General features: G+C 32.6%; 1 protein-coding gene across 2 annotated transcripts in view; it reads right to left on the bottom strand.

Moving 5' to 3' along the window:
- The window catches only part of LRRIQ3 (leucine rich repeats and IQ motif containing 3), a 187,195-nt gene that overhangs the window by 84,448 nt on the left and 89,203 nt on the right, over positions 1-13,544 (bottom strand). For both annotated transcript variants that reach the window (XM_030913592.1, XM_010381108.2), the window contains exon 5: positions 2,060-2,216. In XM_030913592.1, the coding sequence (XP_030769452.1) occupies positions 2,060-2,216 (157 nt within the window). The remainder of the gene's footprint in view (positions 1-2,059; positions 2,217-13,544) is intronic.

Genomic DNA, 13,544 nt, shown 5'->3' with positions numbered 1-13,544 from the left:
TCTATAAACTCTTGGTATTAAATGTCCATGTTTTCTCACCCCCACCCCTTTCCCTACTTCTTAACCCTTTCACTGTTCCTTTAGATTTATCAATTATCACTATAGTTTCTTACAAACCAAACTCCAAGGCACAAGAAATCAGGTAGCTCACTTAGTCGATATATTATTCTTTTACTATTTTTACCACTCAAAATAATAAAAAAGAATAATAAGTGAATAAAAATAATGTATAATGAATAAAATAATAATACGTAATTATCATACAAATAAGAAGAATAATGAAAGATAATAATAAAAGAACAATATATTAACTAAGTGAGCTGAACAGGAAACTACAAATGAAGGCAGCAGAAGATTGAAGGACAATTTTATACAAAGAAAGTATTCATCAAAAAATAAAACTTACAATTAAAATAATTTTACTTACTTTAAGAAATTGAGATGAAGACAACTTCCATATTAATATTCTATTAATGGTGGTTATAAACGATAAAAATGCATAAGACAATGTACATATTTACCAACTATAAAAAATAGTTCTTAAAAAATAACATTAATAATGATATAGTTAGCAGAATTATTAAAAATACAAGGGAGATTTCAAACTTCTTTACAATAAATTTATCTGGAAATAACTTCATAATATTCAAAATACTTGCAAAACCCTAACAATGGTACATTTTATATAACTTTATACATACTAAAAAATCTTTGGAAAATGAGTATTTTATTTGATTTCATGCACATATATATTCGCTTGCCACAGCACAATATATATACATAATATATATTCATACGCACATACATTGGTTGTCAATATATTCAAATTAGTTATAATTACACAACAAACTGGTTATCGATATACTGATATCATATACTCTCTAATCATACTCCGAAATCATACTCTGTATAAAGCATATAGAAAAGCAGGTGGTATGCCCTGAAATCCAGTGATTTTATATTCTACACAGAGGGTCAAAACATACTTCAGATGAACTTTATAATTTCATAATGCACAGTCTCATCTAGAGCAAATTAATACTGTTGGCACTGAGTGCTGATGAGGGACAAGTTTTGAGTAGAACACATTTGCCTTTTGTATCCTATGTTTTTATTCAATGAATAACTTCACACCATTTAAGGAGTTGAGGACATTTCTATGATATATCTGGAACATAGGTCGTCATTTGCATTGAAATAAGACTAATGACAGTCTGGACCTTTTTCATTCCCTTATAACAATGCTAATGTAATAGAAATATTTATAGCTCAGGCTACTCAAGCAGAGAGCCACATAGGAAGGAGCTTATCACAAACCAAGTGCTTTAGAAATTATAATGTTCACTCCAGTTAATTCTACTATAATGTTAACTATTCACGTCTATCATTAATTAGTGTCCAAATCAAAACAAAATTATAAAGATAAAAAAACACAGATTCTGGAGTCAGAAGACCTGGAGTCCGATCCTACCTATCAATTGTGTAGCTTTTGGTAAGTTAATTAACCTCTATGTCTCTTAGTTTTCATATTGATCAAAATGAGATAAAAGTATCTATCTATGGTGCTACAGAGAATAAGTTACATACCACTTGCAAAATATCTAGCACAGTGTCTGGGATGTAGTAGGCATTCAATCAACATAAATAAATTTCTTTCTATTTCTACTGTGTCCTCAAAGCAATTCATAATATAGAATAAAACAATGAAGGAATGTTGTATTATACAGAGTTAGCACTCTTCAATAAAGTAAATGTTTATGTTTTCAATCACTGAGAAGTGGTTTTTACATTACCATTACTATTTGTAAAAATGAAATAAAAATTATATATATAAAGTATAAATTATTAAATGGTTGTGTATACTATTAATGCACCACAAAAATATATTTGTATTACATTACTCTATGAATTTTTTCAATCAAAAAATATAAAGCAGGATATTAATAATATAATAAAGGAAATTTAATAGACTGAAGAAATAATAGTGCTACCTAAATTGCAACTTTAATATCTTAAATAAAAACATTTCAAAGAAAAATAATAAACTAATTATACTTACATGTTTCCAATACGCAAGCTTTCCTTTTATATTAGTTTCAGGTTTGAAAAAGAGATCCTTAAGGAGCTTATCTTCATATCCTTTGGTTATGTAAATCCATTTTGTTTCATATCCTCTAATAATTTTTTCCCGATGTTTTTTATGCAAAAACACAGGGCTGAATATAAGGGAAGAGGAAAACTATTTGTTAGTTTGGTGTCATTAAAAAATGTGAAAATTAGTCATGAGTTCACTTACATCTTAGAAAACATGGTGGTAAACGGAATGTAATAATATATTTATTTTCATCTTATTGTTATATAATGCTACTTAGTAACTAAGGTTTATCCATCAGCAATCATCAGAGGATAAATGAATGCTGAGAATTTGGGCTGATATGAATCTACAAACAATTCTGTACTTACATCTGGCTAAGCATTTTAATAAATAATGGGAAGAAGAACATGTCTAAATTATCTACAGAAACATAAGGTAAGCAGTGTGAAGCTGTTTTTTTTTTCCCCTAACCTAGTGAAGAAGGAACTTTTAAAATGAGGTTAAGAGTTATTACTATGCCACAAAAATTATATTTGTACTTCATTACAAACTAGGAAATATGCTCTAGAGCAGTATGTCCAACATAATATAAGCCAAAAATAATTTTAAGTTTTTCATTAGCCACACTAAGAAAAAGTTTAAAAAACAGGGGAGTTTAATTTTAATACTATGCTTTATTTAACCCAATAGATCAAAAATATTACCCAATAAATGGCATCTACAAGCTAACATCATACTCAATGGTCAAAAACTACATGTTTTCCCTCTAAGATTAAAAACAAGGAAAGGATGTAATCTTTCATCAAAGCTACTCAATATTGTACTACAATGCCTACTGGTCTAAGAAGGCAATAAAAAGAAAACCATAGACCAATCTCACTTTTGAACACAGGCATGGAAATTCTAAGTATTAGTGAAAAGAATCTAACAATGTAAGCAAAGAATAATAACACTATGATCATGTATTATAAAACTCACTACATCAACAAATTAGTAGAGGAAAAAAAGTGTGATTATACAAGTAGATACAGGAAAGGCATTGGATAAATTAGCAGCCTATCTTTACAGAAAAATCTTTGTAAAACAGGATCCAAAGAAACCATATCAATATCATGGAGGTGATTTACCAAAAATCAGCAACATCCATTCTGTTTGATAAAATAATTGTTTGGAATAAAATGATGAATGAGGTAGATGGTTACCATTATTACCATTATTACTCAATAGGAGAAATAAAACAAATTAACTAAGGAAAGCAATATTCTCGCTTCTAAGATGTTTTAAGTAGACTCCATCTATTTACTCCTTCATTCAAAATATTTGTATTAATGACATACAAATTAGTTAGGGTAAAATATACTAAGATAATAAAATTCATAATAGTTTAAATAAGGTTACTTTCTCATGCTGACCAGTCTAGGCGAGTAGAGTAGCTCTGCTCCATAAAGCCATTCGATTTGGTTTTACCATATCTAAAATCACTGCCATCAGCTCCATGATGAATGCCTTCTAGCCCACAGAATAAGGAAATGTGGAAACAAAGAGGCAAAACAATAACAATTTAAGCACATAAAATCAAAGTTGTATTCATTACTTCTGCTCACTTTCCAATGTAACAACAACAAAAAAGTTGTAGTCTGATGAATATACTTAGCCACAAGTGAGAGTGTGAATACAATCTGTAGTTTTCAGTCAATTGCCAAAAGAAAAGAAAAGAATGGATGTTAAAGGGAAAAGTGGTCTTTTGCAAATGCTCAATATGTGCCTTGTGAAGAGAAAAAAAAGTCTCTAACATGATGAAGCTTATATTCTCTCCTATGTAGAGATAGATAGTATGGAAATAAAACACAAAATACATAATAAGTAAATTGCTTTATACTTAGGGATAATATTGTTAAGAAGAGACGAGACACAGGGGGCATCACAGAAAAAATCATTCTAGTCAGAGCAAATATCAAGTGCAAAGAACCAGGCAGAAGTATGCTTCATGAGACGAGACCACATTTGGCATGTCTGAAAAACAGAAAGAAGGTCACTGAGATGGAAAGTCATTGCAGCTTTGAGTAGAAGAGTGGCTTTGAAAAGGATCAAGTTGGGGAGATGACTTCTGGAATAGAGATGTGAGAAATTCTGTGGAATCTCTTCCCAGTGAAACAATATCTGGTGGGAATTTTTTTTTAAGTTAAATATCTCTGGAAATTGTCCAAAGGGCATACAGTAAAATAAACATCTATTCAAGAAAATCTATTTTATCTCAGTATTAACAGTGAATCTTTGCCATGTAAACCATAATTTTCTCTCGTTTCCTCCCCTCCTCCTTTGACCCCAGTTCAGTATGACAGAAGTTCCACCCTGAATAAGTACAGCCAAGAACATAGGATCCCCCTCCCACTGGGTCCCAGTTGAGGATTACGGTATTTTCACAAGAAATGCATAAATTTATCTCGCATCCCAAGCCTACCTACATGTTTCAGAGGTATTATGTCAGGAAAGAATAGTTGAGAGGTCTAGGGCTTTCTTCATCCCTCCAGCTCCCACTGATAGGCAGAAGTTCTAATCAAGGTGCAACAGGTAGAGAATACTGGAGCCCTGGTAGCTCTTATTCCAGATCACTTGTAAGATAGCGATTCTGTGCCAGGTGAGGCAAGCTTAGAAGACAAAAGACTGCTGTCACAGCTGAGCATTCTATTTGTGAATGTCACTCTGAAAAAAGTGAGCCACTGCCTCCTCCTTCTGATCCAGGACAGTGGCACAGTGATTTTGCCCAAGGATAAATGTAGCCCACATGAACATAGAATCTGAAGTGCTCCCCTCATCCCCTCAAACTGAACTGACTTTATGAAACAGAGTATGGAGAATTTCAAATCTAAAGGCACTGTTAAAAACAGTGGAGATTATGGTGTTAAGCAATTAAGAGAAGGATGGTAGTTCCATGAGACTAAAAAGGTAAACTGAAGATGAGGTTGAAATTTTCCAGAGAGAAATAGGAAAAGAGCTAAGAAGAGTACTGGGATTAGAGCAAACAGCAAAAACTGGTCTCAAAGATTACCCTGGAAAGGGCCTCAACATAAAATGAATCAGACTGTTAATTTATGTCCCAGAGCATTGTTAAAGACAATAGAGCAATCAACCGGCAATTAGTGAAGGTTGACACTGGGTTTAATACTAAAACAGTTCAGAAGACTTAACAGGGAAATCAGAGAAGACAGTCAAAGAGAGCCCTGCTTATACCACTGTCCTCCCAAGAGCAACTATAGCTGGCCAAACAGCTGACTATAGCTGGGGCAAGCTCTGAGGAGCAATATCAGAGGCTGCACAATGCAGGGAAAATAGACTTCACTAAAATAGTCCAGCCAAGTTATTAAACAAATAAACAAATCACAAGAAACTCTGGGTGGGGCTACAGTATCCCGGATTGTTACGATATAGTACGTAAAATGTCTAATTTTAAACTAAATGTTATTAGGCAAAGAAACACAAAAATGTAAACTATATACAAAATAGGGCAGACAACAGAAGCCACCATATAAAGGGCCCAGACAATAGACACAACAGACAAAGACTTCAAAGCAGGTATTATAAATATGTTGAAAGAAAATCAAGCTTAAGTAAGTAAATACGCTTAAAAGAAATCAAATACATTTAAAGGCATGATAACAATGCCTTTTCAAATAAAGACTATCAATAAAGACATAAAAGTAATTTTACAAAAACAAAAACTTTGCAACTAAGAAGTACAATAACTGAAACAAAAAATTTTACTCCAGTGGCTCAACAGATTATGCAATCTGAAAAACAGAAATAAAAGGAAGACATGTGAGCAGACTCACAAAAAGCTGAGGGATAGGATTGAGTCCACCAGTACAAATAATGGGAGTACAAGAAAATAAGAGAGACAGAGAGAAAAAGGCGGAAAAGAAAAATGAGAATAATGGCTAAAAATTCTACAACTTGATTTTGAAAAATTACACATCCAAGAAGTCCAATGAACATAAAGAGGTCCACATCCAGACACATCATAGTAAAACTACTGAAATCTAAAGACAGAGAAAATCTCGAAAATATTTTCTTGAAATCAAGAAAAATGATGAGTCATGTCCAAAGGAATCCCAATAAAATTAACTATGGCTCTCTTATGAGAAACAATGGAAGCCAGAAGGCAATAGTATGACATTGTCAAAGTTCTGAAAGAAGAAAAAGAAAAAACTCAATCAACAATCTTAAATCCAGAAAATATGATCTTTCAAAACTGAAGGTGAAGTAACAATGTTTCCAGATCAATACAAGCTAAAATAATTTACTTCCAGCAGCATGCCTTGTAAGAGCTACTAAAGGAAGTTCTATTTAGGCTGAAGGCAAGAGACCTCCATGTTTTTTAAGATAAAAAAAGCAGAATGCTGGCAAAGGTAATTAAGTAATTATTAATCTGTATAAATGCATACTTTTTCTCTTAACTAATTGAAAAATTAATTATATAAACATATATATACACACACATAAACCCCCTCCCTTTATCTCTCTCTATATGTACACACACAATTATATATATATCATTTTATGTGTATATTGTTATATATATACATACATATATTGTTATATATACACACATATATAATTGTATTGTCGGATCTATAACATATAGAAATATATCTGACAATAAAGGCACAGGAGGCAGGTGAAAGCAAAGTTGGAATAGTGAACCCCAAATGGTAGCTCAAATTCATAAAAATGAAGAGAGCTAAAAATGATAAATAGAAATATTAATATAACAAACTCTATGAATATATCTCTTCATCTTTTAGTTTCTTTAAAAGCTTACAGTTTTATAATGTAATAATTATAGTCACAAACTGTTGGATTTGTAACATGTATAGATGTAATATGTCTAATTTAATAGTACAAAAACTGGGGAAAGAGAATAATGCTATATGGAAGTAATGTTTCCATATCTCACTAGACTTAAGTTAGTATAAATATGAAGTATACATGATAAGTTAAAGTGTATATCCTAAGGCCTAATAAAAGCACCAAGATCATGCCTGTAATCGCAGCACTTTGGGAGGCCAAGTTGGGTGGATCAAAAGGTTAGGAGATCGAGACCATCCTGGCTAACATGGAAACTCTGTCTCTACTACAAATACAAAAAATTAGCCAGGCGTGGTGGCAGGCGCCTATAGTCCCAGCTACTCAGGAAGCTGAGGCAGGAGAATGGCATGAACCCAGGAGGCGGAGCTTTTAGTGAGCAGAGATGGAGCCACTGCGCTCTAGCCTGGGCGACAGAGCGAGACTCCGTCTTAAAAAAAAAAAAAAAAGCACCAAGAAAATCACTAAAAACATACAATGAAAAAATCAATAAAGAAATGTACATGTTAAACTATAAAATAATCACTAACAACAAAAGCTATAAAGGAAGAGAGGAACAAAAATGATATAAGACATATATGTGAATGTTAGGATTTAAGTTTATTTTAAAATAAATTTCCCTTATATTCTTAATATTTTATATGATTATATAATTAATTTTACATGGCTCCTATTTTAAATATAATGTTTAATTTTATTTTCATTTTCTTTCTAAAGCATACTATCTTATCTAATGATTTTTTTTATAATGTCTGATAGAAAGTAAACCCATAGAATTGAAGAGGTACAAATCATTTCCACAACCTATAGATGTTAAAACCTAATTTTTATCTCAGCAGAAGTATTTATTCACTCTTTCAGGAATTGCTCAAGCATTCGCTCATTCAAAAAGAACTGTTCTAGACTCTAGGGACCTATTGATTAAAAATTCAAAGTCTGATGATATTTAGATTAGAAAAACAAAAAATGGAAGATTATTTTTCTCTTATTATAATGAATTGTGAGGACAAAACATTTAAATTTAACTTTTAATGACATCAGTTATTTAATCTCAACATTTCTTTAATATTTCCATCTCATCTTATTTTTACTGGAGACTCCCTAATGACATTCTAACTTAGGAAGTGGCTTCTTAATGAACTACTGGCTGGAGGAATTCAGGAATTATGTGGTTGCCTTAGCAATTAAAAGTCTCATTACAAAATAGAAAATAACTAATGAGTTCAAAATAAAATAGGGTGTTTGTAAAACTTTACTTTGCCTTCAATAAGTAAGTGGCTTCATTAATCCATTAAGGTCCTGGTTGGATAGTGTGAGACAGTCTAGATCTCAAGATCAAGGTAACCTAGACAGGAGAAGAGAGGGGTCTTGGGTCTTTCATGAAATAACTCAGATTTACTCTAATTTTCCAAGAATAAAGGCTAAGAAACAGGAGAATTTTAAAGTTATGGTATATATTACAGTTTAGCTTCAGGGTCATGAATCTAGTGAATTCACAAGCAAATTTATTTGAATATGCACGCATGGACTATACTAGGTAAAATACCCATAGCTTTCTTCAGATCCCCAAAAGAATCTGAACCCTCCCCCCAAAAAAGTCGAACATTGGAACAGTTGTTAAAACAACTAAGAATGTTCTAAAAGAGAAGAAAAACAAGATTTGATGAGAAAGACCAAATATTAAACACTTAAAATGCATAATGTAAAATAGAAAATCAATACAGAGAACTAAAACAATGTAAATCAGGACATTACTCAATTAAAAATAAGTCCAAAATATACATTCTAACTTTCTTTTTAAAAATCAAAATATATTGATTTTAAAAACCTAAAAACAAAAAACCCCACTACAGTTTAAAACAATAAAACAGAAGAAGTCTCCAATATGGAAGTTTTTCCAAAACAGAGTACCTAGTATTAGAGAAATGTGTTAGTGCAGAGAGAATACCAAAAAAATAAAAAATAAAAATCCATACACTGCCCTATACCTGGAGCTCTTGCCCTTGCCCACTGAAATTAAGGTAATAGAGTTTCACTATGTTCTTTTGTAACTTTGGAAATACGAGGTCAGGTATTCAAGCCACTATCATGGCTTGAAATTTGAAGACTAGAAAGCCAATGTAAGGGTCTATTAACAGTTCTCTGAAATGACAACATACAGGCAATCAGATATAATGCTCCCCCCACACACTGAACCTGTCAAAGAGTGAAATAATAACTTCAGCAATTTCAGAAAAAAAATTGACATTTCTTTCTATGGTATTAAATAACAAACAATTGGATTAATTATTATTTTACAATTCAATACATAGGGATTATTAACTTAAAAATATTCGAAAATTTTTAAGTTTTCCTCAGTTTGTTGCTAATTACCTGGGTTTAGTAGAAAAATACAAGGTAGTGAGCATCAAAATTCAAAGGAAATGTTGATCACAGTAATTTTTAAATGAGAAAGAAGATACATATGTTTAGAATTCTTTTTTTTTTTTTTGAGATGGAGTTTCGCTCTGTCGCCCAGGCTGGAGTGCAGTGGCCGGATCTCAGCTCACTGCAAGCTCCACCTTCCAGGTTCACGCCATTCTCCTGCCTCAGCCTCCGGAGTAGCTGGGACTACAGGCGCCCGCCACCTCGCCCGGCTAGTTTTTTGTATTTTTTAGTAGAGACGGGGTTTCACCGTGTTAGCCAGGATGGTCTCGATCTCCTGACCTCGTGATCCGCCCATCTCGGCCTCCCAAAGTGCTGGGATTATAGGCTTGAGCCACTGCGCCCGGCCATGTTTAGAATTCTTTAAAAGTATCTACAAAATGCTATCTGCAAAGAGCTCTAAATTTACATATTAATGAAAAAATTTAAGCCATTATGTAAGTATTAAGGTTTTACGGTAATAGGTAATATACCATTAATAAGGTATAAATTGCAGAAGCATGAAGAGTAAAACTTATAAAGACCCATAATTCAAATGATTATTAATTTAAAAGAGTAAGCCTGCCCTGTTATATACTTAGTCTTCAGCTCTATTTGTCCTAAGGGGGAAATGATTCATTATAATGTAGTGCCACCTTTTAGTTCTTTTCTACTGTAAAACAAAGAAAAGTATATTAAATTCTTTAAAAAGAATAATAACAATTATCATCACAACCAGTAAAGGAAAAGTCACTATCATCTTCAGAACCTTTGTAAAACAAAGTATTTTAAACAGAAGTTATACAGAACTGATGATAAAAGGTGATTTTCCAGGTAACTTTGGCAGTGGTTGAAAGTAAAAATATAGATGGAAAAGGTGTGTATATTTTATCACAATTGAAAATATTAACTTGCAACATAGCCTTTAAGAGCTACCTCCAACCACCTTCACTCCTGTCTCTCATTTCACTAAAGATTTGACTTAATGACAAGAGTCTCATGTAAAAAGTATGAAGATAAGCAAAGTATGAAGAAAAGATAAGGCCTTATCTTATTATTTGTATTAACAGTAGTACTATTATTAGCAGAAAAAATAGAAAAGCAAATATTGTCTTGATAATATTAATAACATAACAGCTGGGTGAGGTGGCTCATGCCCGTAATCCCAGCACTTTGGGAGGCCAAGGTGGGCAAATCACTTGAGGTCAGGAGCTCCAGGCCAGCCTGGCCAACATGGTGAAACCCTGTCTCTAGTAATACTACAAAAATTGGCCAGGTGTGATGACACGCACCTGTAATCCCAGCTACTCGGGAGGCTGAGGCAGGAGAATCACTTAAACTCAGGAGGCAGAGGTTGCAGTGAGCTGAGATCACACCACTGCACTCCAGTCTGGGTGACAGAGCAAGACTGTCTCAAAATAATAATAATAATACACCATATAACTAGCAATTACTAGTATCGGTAATACAATAATAAAAATATAATTCTATATATCCATTGACCTGCAAATCAAATTCTAGCAACTGTTTATAAAGACATTATAATGGGTATATATACATATGTAAATTTACAGGGTTTGGTCCCTGTCATTTTATAATTTAGAGAAAACAGAAACCACAATAATGTCCACCAAGAAGGGACAATTTACCTAAATAAAACATAACCATTCAAAAGAATACATTTAGCTATTACAAATTCTTTTTTTTTTTTTTTTTTTTTAAGACGGAGTCTTGCTCTGTCACCCAGGTGGAGTGCAGTGGCGGGAACTCGATCCACTGCAAGCTCCGCCTCCCGGGTTCATGTCAGTCTCCCGTCTCAGCCTCCGGAAGTAACTGGGACTACAGGTGCCTGCCACAACGCCCGGCTAATTTTTGTATTTTTTCCTAGAGACGGGGTTTCACCGTGTTAGCCAGGATAGTCTCAATCTCCTGACCTCGTGATCCGCCCGCCTCGGCCTCCCAAAGTGCTGGGATTACAGAAGTAAACCACCGCGCCCGCCCAGCTATTAAAAATTCTTATGGAATAATATCTAATACTACAGAAAATGGAAACAACCCAATTAGAAAATAGCAGGCATAACATACCCTTTTTTGTAAAATAAAAATACACCCACATGTATATGTCACATTTTTAAAATTGTATACACACACATACAATTATGAATCATTACTACACTCTCGCTTTTACAGACTATTGCACAGGCACCTACCTACCCACACATTTGGTTCCACATTTTTCCCTTGTTCAAATGGACATAAACTTTTGCCCTTGTTCTGTGCAAAGAAGTTTGTTAAATGTGTTTTTTTGTAACTTGCTTTTCTAACTTAATACATTGCTGAAATCGCTCAAATTAAATTTTAGAATTAATTCACTTTTTAACAACTGCATAATATTTTATACTGTGTTTGTATCCAGTTTTCAACAAAGGACACACATAAGTTTTTCAAGAGTTTTGCCACTACAAATAAGACAATCTCTCTCTTGCTCTCTTTCTCTGTCTCTTCCTAGCCTTCTCCCCCACCCCACCATCTCCCACACACACATTTTATTTTTGTAGTATAAGTTTCAAGAATTGTTATTGCTGACGTAAGAGTGTATTAGTCAGGATTCTCTCAAAAAAATAGAACCAGTAGAAAATAGATACATATACAGCGAGAGTGATTTATTTTAAGGAATTGGCTCACACAATTGTGGAAGCTGGCAAGTTTGAAATCTGTAGGGCAGGCCTGCAGAGGAAAGTTGATGTTGCAATCTCAAGTCCAAATCTACAGTCTGAAAATTCAGGCAGGGTTTCTATGTCACAGTCTTGAGGCAGAAATGCTTCTTTAGGAAATCTTCGTCTTTGTATTTGAGACCTTTAATTGATTAGATGTGGCTCACCCACATTATGGAGGGTAATATGCTTCACTCAAAGTCTACAAATTTAAATGTTTAATCACATCTAAAATTCTACCTTTATAACATCTGGACAGGTGTTTGACCAAGTAACTGAGCACCGTAGCCTAGCAATGTTGACACATAAAATTAAACATTACAAATAGTATAACACTTTAAAAATTAATTTTAGAAAAAATTGCCATTTTGTTTTTTAAAATGGTGGTGGCAATTCTCACCAGTAATATAATTCCCCTTCTCTTAAATCCTTATAAGAACTATTATCCCACTTTAAATTTTTTTTTCAAATTATTAGGGAAATATATTTCATTGCTGATATAATTTGCATATCTTGAATATTAGGTTAAAGATCTTTTGATATGCTGGTTGGTAGTTTATATTTCTTCTTCTGTAAGTTGTCTATTCACATCCTTTGTCCATTTTTTTTTGACTCATTTTTCTTTGTTCAACTACTTTATATACAGGCTATTTATATGTGAACATTTTCTGATTTGTATAGACAGATTCTTTAGAAAGTAGTTAAATACATTTTTTTCCATATATAGGCCACTTACAAATGGTCTCTCCCACAACAAGGTTAAAAAATATTCAATTTAATTATATTCTAAAGTCCTATATGTAACATTTTAACTCATCTGAAATATATTTTTGTTTATAGTGTACAGTAAGAAAACAAATCTTTTGTTTAGAAAAATAAACAATTTTACTACTATCAATTATTAAATAAATCATCCTTTCCCCATCAAAAATAATACTCCTATCATACTTTGTGATTCCCTTATATACACAGCTCTTTTAAGGGCCCTTTTTATTCTGTTCATCTGATTTCTCTATCCCTGTGCCAATACAACCATATATTGATAAAGTGGCCTAAGAGTAATTTTTCATATTTGGAAAGGCATACTTTTTCAGTTGTTTCTTGGATATTATAAAGCATTTAATTTTTTTCTCAGGAACTTTCAAAGCATATTTCCCAGTATCTCTAGAAAAACAAGATTGTAATTGAAATCACTTATTTTTAAATATAAACTTAAAAAGGATGGTTATTTGTATTATACTGAATTCCCACCCAGAAATATGGTATTTATATTTGTTCAGGTTATTGTTTGATAAAAATTATTTTCTTCACATAGGACCTTTATCTTTTGTATGTTGTTTCTTTCTTTCTTTCTTTCTTTCTTTCTTTCTTTCTTTCTTTCTTTCTTTCTTTCTTTCTTTCTTTCTTTCTTTTTTTTTGAGATAGAGTTTTTTTTTTTTTTTTGTTCAACTTCTGTGTTAATTTTCCAT

The sequence above is a fragment of the Rhinopithecus roxellana genome, chromosome 12 (assembly GCF_007565055.1).
Source record: "Rhinopithecus roxellana isolate Shanxi Qingling chromosome 12, ASM756505v1, whole genome shotgun sequence".
Classification (NCBI taxonomy): domain Eukaryota; kingdom Metazoa; phylum Chordata; class Mammalia; order Primates; family Cercopithecidae; genus Rhinopithecus; species Rhinopithecus roxellana.
Note: the sequence above shows the minus strand (reverse complement) of the source record. Positions and strands in the feature narration are given on the sequence as shown.